Raw genomic sequence first — 7,768 nt, 5'->3', positions numbered from 1 at the left:
ATCTTGTCAGATTAATCAAAAATTTTCTATCTAAGGAAAACCAGTTGATTGCATCAACTCTTTGACTCAAACGCAAAACTCCCTTTTAACAGGAGGAAACCTCCAGTAGAACCAGGCTCTGTGTGAGCGGCCATCTGCAGAGGCCAACTGGGGTTCAAGGAGGCAGAAGCAGACATAGAAAAAGAAGCACAGATACAAAAGGCAACTGTCAACCAGCTCCACAGGTGGCCCTGTCCAGGAAACACACAGCCAGGCAGACAAGCTCCAGCAGGTGAACTTCAAGTAAAGCCTCAGCTGTCAAACAAAAGTACAAAGAGTTTGTGGTTTGATTCTCGTGTGTCTTGTATTTTCACATGTTGCTGCCAATAATATGTTTGAAGGAATGGCATCTTTCGTTGGTTTGGTAATGTAAGAGTTAAATCATTGACTCAGATTTTCAAATTGATAGATCATAGCGTCCCTCATTTTCCTCAAGAACTTTTTGTGCAGAAAAGTCTCGAAAGAAAGAAAGGCAGATGTAACTTTTATAAAATATTTCTAATTTTTTTCACCTGAGATATACACAAAATAGGTTCAAATGTATCCTCTGTAAATAAAGCTGGTAGCTGAAAACATTTGTTCTCCAGCTGTGTGAGGGTTTGCCTTCTAGTCAATGAGTCGATAAAATCAGCTGGTATTCCTTAGAAAACTTAGAATCAATCTGACTGTATGATCTGGTTGAATTGTCTCTGTAAAGTGCCTTGAGATGACACGTGTTGTGAATTGGCGCTATATCAATAAACTGAATCAAATAAATCAACAGTTAAAGCGTAATAATGAGGGCTTAGCTTAAAATGAACAGTCAGGGAATCTGTAAGGCAGATTCTTTGATTGACATCTCTGTGCAGACATGGTTCTCTCCTGGTGCTCCGGCTCCCTCCCAAAGTCCAAAAGCATATTATTACATCCCGAATGGATGTTTATTTTTTTTCAACATTAAAGAAATCCCTTGCTATCTTCTAGGCCCCAACTGCAAGATTGGGGTGCTGCTTCCTGGGTCTTCAGCCAATCAGGGTTTACCTGCACACTATTATAACCACTTGACGACTGTACACTACTGATTGTGGTGCAGGCTTACGGTAAATGCCTAACTGTGCTACATGTGATGTGAACTTTGTCAAACTGCTTTGGAACGGGTGGGTTGCCATTTTGTTTAACCCCAGTTGGAAGCTGTTTATGTGTTTGTTAGGTAGGCTATTTCTTAAGGTTGGATATTGAGATTTTTTTTATCGTATTAAGTTTTTCCTTTCTTTTTCTTTAAGAAGTTTTTGTTTGTTATGTTTGCCTATGCTCTCCCTGAAGCTTCTTTATAGGTCTATGCAGGAAAAAAACTCACCTGAAAGAAATATTACAGAAAATAGACATCTTGAGTGCCATATGTTCTCCTTCTCCAATGTCTAGACTTAAGTTCCTCCTTTATACTCTCCAGACCAAGCCAGGGGACATAACATTAACCAATAGGTTTAATTGTGTCACTTAATTGCCCTTTGGTTTAAGTGTGTTTATGTGAAAGCTTGTGTGGCTTTGCAGTCCAGTTGAACTCAGGTTTTCCACCGTCACCTTTTCTTTTGAGCTTTTATTTTGAAAATATAATCAGAGTGGAATCTGCTGTGGGTTTTTTTTTTGACACTATGTTTAAACCTATAAAACTGTACAGGGTTTAACTGGCTCATCTTCATGGTGTTCAGTAACAGCTTGATTATGAAATAATAGTGCTCAACTTTTAACATTTTCCAATTTTTTGAAATGAAAAGAAACCATTATGATTTATTGGAAAACAAAATAGTCTGCTTATCCACAACAGTTGCCTGTGTAAGTTCTCAGTCATCTGGGTGGCAGCCTGTTTTATAGATCCACACCGGCTATTAATGGAGGTTAATTTAACTGAGGTTTAAAAAAAATAAAATAGCCCAAGAATTTTGAAGTTAATCAATTTCCATCTTTAAGAAATAGTTAATTGCGGAAAAAAAAAAAAAAAAAAAAAGACAACTCAGATTATTCTTATATGTGCCTTTTTTTATTGATGGAAACATGAAACTCCAGAAAAAACACTGGAAAAAAATCAAAATCTAGATAAGTCATATTTTCTTAAAATAAGTGAATTTTTTCTTGAATTGAGGAGGTAAGTGAGACACTGCCAATGGAACAAGACAATTTACATTTAAAATGGGAAAAAACAATTGCATTGTCTTATTTTCAGTGCATATTATCTAATCATCTTATTTTAAGCGTAGAAATACTCATTCCATTGGCATCTTAGTATCTTATTTACGTGCTCAAATTAAGGTTAAATACACTTAATCTAAGAAATGTTGACTTCTTTCTAGATCATTTTTGCAGTGAAGAAAATGTTTTTATTTTCGGAGCTTCTTATAAGAAGATAAATGAAGTTATTTAGAAAAAAGTCAACGTTATGTTTGAAATGGTTCACATAGCTACTTTTACATTTGAGATTTCATGTCTCTGAATTTCATAAATGATCTAATTATGAGATTATCTTAGATGTACCAAAGGCCAGCTCAGATCTCAGTCCGAAACTGAAGCGTAGGATCGTTCATCTAGTTTTTGTAGTCCTCTTCAAACACTTCATTCTGGGCCACAGTAAAGTGGTTTTTCCAGTCACCAACTTTTCCTGGAAAAAACCCCCAAATAAGCTATTTACTTATTTCTTCCAAACACCTTCCCTTAGAAATTAAGTTTGGAGCAGTTTGTCATTTCATTGTTTTTCATGTTATCAAAGTGGACTAGCTCTAGAATGGCCTGTTTCTCTTCAGCGGATGGGGATAAACCGAGGAAGGAGCAAAGTTTGTCTAATTCCGCCTCAGTGTCCTAGAAACACACAGTCATATATCACATTTTGACCAAATCAGTCAAAAAAAAAAAAAAAAAAAAAACAAACACAGGCAGTCAGATAAATTACCTCAGCTATATCTTCGTAGAACATGTAATGAAGTTTTGGATAGCTCTTCTTCTTGTTCCACCAGTTTCCCACATGGTCATACCAGGAACCGTACAACACTAAGATACAAAACAACCCAGAAAAAGAAAAATCAACACCACCAAAGGAAAAGATTACAAAAAAAAAAATATTTTATACACATTTTCGATTTACTCTGTCCATCCAGGAACCTCTGGAAATAGCTGCTCCATTCCCCAGGCTCTGGCTGCACTTGATTCATGCGGTCAAAGTGGTAAAAAGACACCATGTTGTCCTTCGCGTTGCGTGCAACATATACAATCTAACAAAAGAAGAAAAAACTCAACTGCACAGTAACTTTTACATGAAATCAGACAATCATGCTACAACCTTCTACATAATAAATAGTGTTGCACCGATACCGATACCAGTATCGAGCCGGGCCCTGATCCAGCACAAAAATGTTGGTATCGGTATTGGCGAGTACCAACAAATAGGCTACTGATACCATTTTGAGAGCCAAAAGTTTATTCTACTATTGTCACCCATTCCAGGTAGGCAATAAAAAGTTCTACTGGAGTCACTTTGTATTAGTCTATTTCCTGCTTCACAAAGGTAGGCAGCAGCTTGACAAAGCCATGATGGTAATTATTTTACATCCAAGTAGTATGCAGTTCTCCATATATACACACACACATCAGTTTTAAACAGATGGTATCGGCAGTACTCGAGTTGAGGGGGGATGGCATCCCCATTTGTAAAAAAAATCATTCACCTTCTTAAATAACCACTCCCCCATACCATCCCCTGTAACATATTATCACTGAATGTGTACATTTTTTATTATATATTAACAGTAATGGCAATATTATTGCCCTTTCAACATTTAGCAGGCTGTACGCTTACAAGTAGCCTGACCAAATTATAGTGGCCCAGATGGCACACCCGATTTCATTTTCGACCTCAGTGGCACAACCAGCGGAGCAAGTGACGGTGTTCTGAGCTGCATCATGGCCAAGTGGCAAAGACACGCGATTTGAGGAACTTCATTATTAAGAAAGCCAACATTGCCAAACTGTATTGATTCAGCGTTAAAACTACCTCACAGAATACTGACACCTGCTGGACATTTAAAGACACTGCAGGCAGCTGATTTGACAGACTAAACTGAATTAATTTGATCACCTAGTACAATGATATAATAGAAATTATTGTAGGTTATATTGTATTATTTCATATCTATTTTTAAAATTGAAATGATCTTTTATATTTTTTGATGCAGCCAATAAATAATGTAAACATATTATGTTAAAATTCAGGGGAAAATGTGAATTAGGATGCTTGTGACTAGGATTTTAAACATATTCTTAAAACAATAAGTACAGAAAAAACTGTAAATGATCAATAAGTTCATTTGAAATTAACTTTTATTCAGATAAGTTGAGCGATAACTCAGAGGAAAAGGGTGACACAACGAGAAAATTAAAATAAAAACGCAACACTCCTATTCCTTTTATGCTGCTTCGAAATTATTGATAATTTTAATGATAAACCGCAAAAGATTAGACATTTTTTTTTTAGCAGATGCATCATGTTGACAGATACATTTTTAGACACAGTTTAGTGTGTCAGTCAGTTAGAAACAAATCCTGTGTTGGTCCCATGACTTTCTTGAAACAACACCTGACGTGTAACAAACATACCATGCATGTTGCTTCAGATTAAAAGACTATAATAGTTAGGCTATGTAGGCTTAAAAAAATAAAAAATAATCCACCACTCCCCTTCTTTTTTTTAACAACTTGACGACTGGGTATCAGTATAGTATCGGTTTCGGCCAATACTGCATAGCCAGGTTATCGTTATTGGGACCAAAAAATGGCATCGGCGCATCACTAATAATAAACAACAAAAGGTTACAGTTTTTGGTGTTTAAGAGGCAAAGTTAACATTAAAGCATACAGGAGGGACATTTTGAGCTCTTAAGTGCTTTATTTTCTCTTTATGGGTCATTATCCAAAATAAATTGTTTGCCTTTTTTATATAAGATCATGTGAAATTTTTTTAAAATCCTTTTATTTAGTTGCCCAAAATAAAATTAGGAAATATGTTCTTTAAATTTTAATGTTTAAACCTAAGAAGGAGCTGGAGGAGCATGGTATATTGCTGGCCTCCTTCTTTCAGTGTAAATTGGAAACTAAAGCGGTGTGATGATGGAGCAATGAAGAACTGCCACAAATCTTTATAGGCCATTATCAGCAGGCCATTTTTGACATGTGATTAGTTTCAATAAAAAATCCAATAAAAATCATAAAAATATCTATTATGATCCCAAAGAAGTCAACCCGTTTCCCTCTGCACGGAATTCAACCTGAAAAAAGTCAGAAAAAATAGAAAGGTGATTAGAAGTTTTACTGAAACAGGTTGGATGATGAGCAAGCATAAAGTGACAGTGGTGAGAAAAAACTCCCATTAGGAAGAAATCTCTGGCAAACCCAGGCTCAACATGGTGGTCTTCTGGTGGACTGGTTGGGATGCCTTGTGAAAGCAGTACAGGTACTGGGAATTACTTTAAATGGGGGAAAGCAGTAGCAAGGAGGAGGAGCCAGAGGAGCACACAAGGAAGGTGGAGAAGGTGATGGAGGAGGGATGACATGGAGTCTGACATGCGATTCAACTCAGATGCTTATTGGTGGCAGGTTGAGCTGTTGATTGAAGTCTTTTAAGCAGGACTGATGCTGATTGGATTATGAGCAGGTGTGGTTGAATGCTAATTAGCTGCATCACAGATGGTTGAGCCTCTAATTGCACGACAATAACCGATCCAGTTATTCAGTGGAATTTCTCTCTAGGCTTCATGCACTTCATCCCTCGTCTTTTCACACCCTTCCACATTACGCCCAGTCTATCTTCCTTTTCCTTCTTTCTCCTTCTATGTTAAATCAAAAGATCGCTTGGAAACAGTCCCTGAAAACATGGCGAGTCTTTCCTCCTCCGAACCCTCCAACAAGATTTTCCCCCAGATGACTCCACACAGGACAGGAAGTCTTTGGGCTCCTGTGCTGCTGACCACCTTATTAGAGAAATTACCTTTCAGTTTCACAAACTGAGGTTTGTTTGTCTGCCGGAATGACAGAGAAGATAGATGGATGAGTTATGGAGAACATGTAGATATTGAATTGAGGGATCCCTAAAGCAGACCCATGGGGAACGCCACATTGGATTTTTGTGATGTAAACTTAGTGCTCTTGGACAATTAAAGGATATTAAGATAAAAAAGGGGACTATGACAGCTATCTATCTATCTATCTATCTATCTATCTATCTATCTATCTATCTATCTATCTATCTATCTATCTATCTATCTATCTATCTATCTATCTATCTATCTATCTATCTATCTATCTATCTATCTATCTATCTTTATATTTCCTTCTCCTCTTCCTCACAGGAATAAATAGAGAGATGAAAATAAAGAAAACTTACATAGTTTCTCTTAAATCCATGAAATACATCAATATTTCCAGTCAGTGTTTTCAACTATTTCAAAGAGAAAATAGGTAAGATGACTGTTTTCCAACTGAGTTGGTACGACTGGAAAGTATTTTTCATTAACAAAGTCTTGTGATGTTTATCTGAAGTTAGGTTTAAACCAAAACTTTTAACAACTGCAGCAAAATCTAAAGCCCCTCTTGATACTTTAGAATATGTGTAAAAGACGATTTTACAACTTTACCCGACAGTTTTCCTCCCAAAAGGACTTAGGAACCAACTGAACAGGCAGATGAGTCTTAATCAGTCTAGGGGAAGTGGGGAGCTTGTCTGCCAGCTCAGTTCCTGTGGACAGACAAAGAAAGGCAGCAGATAATTGAGCCAATTTAATGAGAATTTGTATATTTAACAAAATATAGTAACAGATGGTTGTCAACCTGAAGCACCAGGAGTGACTGCTATCTCCAGAAATGGTACCCTTTCATGGATGGGGATGGATGTCTGGCGCTCTGAAGATAAGTGCCTAAAATAAAGCAGGTCAAGGATGTAGGAGACCCACGTAGTTCCTAAAGAGGCAGCAAGGTGAAAAGGAACCTGTCCTTATTATTAATGCACCACAAACGGTAAAACCTGTTTACACATGCTGCTAGACTGACCTGCTTTCGGGTATGTTGCAATAAGTATATCGTCCGGTCGGGCTTGAAAGCTTCGAACCTTTTCCCAGTTGTTAGTGACACAGGGAGTCATTGCGACTCCATGGAAATCAAACAGTTCTGGTCGAGAAAACATCTACAAGATAAAAAATTAAATCCTGATTACATTTTTTTCTTTTTTGTAAAACTATTGCTAGATGCATTAAAATCAGTGTATAGAAAAGCAATATTTGCCAAATGCATGTTCACTTCAGTAAGAAGGAATCCATGGCATAGTGCTAGAAAACAAAGGGTTTACCTTTTTAGTTGAATTCCCCACTTGGTTTTTGCTCCTTTTCTTTCTGCATGCACATTTTCCAGTGTAACTAGTGAATATTTAACATGTCTAACTTTGCTTTTACAACCATATTTGTATCTGTGGGCAGTGATAACAGCATTGACAGTGGGGATTAGATTACAAGAGGTCAGGATCCTTCAGGGTTTATTATTGTTCAAACATACCACTATCACATACTGTACAAAACTATTCTCTGAGTTACAGCTTTGTGTAAAACATGATAATAAATAGTACCTCCTATGAATTTTGTGCTTTTAAAGCTGGACAAATCACATTGTGTACCTTAAAGGTATAGAGGACAATCTTTTATTTCCGGGTGAATCATCTAAA

The 7,768-nt window shown here is 36.9% G+C and overlaps 1 protein-coding gene across 1 annotated transcript; it reads right to left on the bottom strand.

The window, feature by feature from the left end:
• Window positions 1-2,724: 2,724 nt before the first annotated feature.
• On the bottom strand, window positions 2,725-7,535 carry LOC119778477 (cytosolic sulfotransferase 2-like). Its single transcript, XM_038277689.1, has 7 exons — window positions 7,400-7,535; window positions 7,105-7,237; window positions 6,886-7,014; window positions 6,693-6,793; window positions 3,152-3,278; window positions 2,960-3,057; window positions 2,725-2,868 (listed from the first exon to the last, which is right to left on the bottom strand). Exons 2-7 carry the CDS (start codon window positions 7,235-7,237, stop codon window positions 2,725-2,727), a joined length of 732 nt encoding a protein of 243 aa, XP_038133617.1. The 5' UTR covers window positions 7,400-7,535.
• Between the last annotated feature and the right edge of the window lie 233 nt (window positions 7,536-7,768).

The sequence above is a fragment of the Cyprinodon tularosa genome, unplaced genomic scaffold, assembly GCF_016077235.1.
Source record: "Cyprinodon tularosa strain WSP-4 unplaced genomic scaffold, ASM1607723v1 ctg134, whole genome shotgun sequence".
Taxonomy (NCBI): Eukaryota; Metazoa; Chordata; class Actinopteri; order Cyprinodontiformes; family Cyprinodontidae; genus Cyprinodon; species Cyprinodon tularosa.
This window is presented reverse-complemented; position numbering and strand designations above follow the sequence as displayed.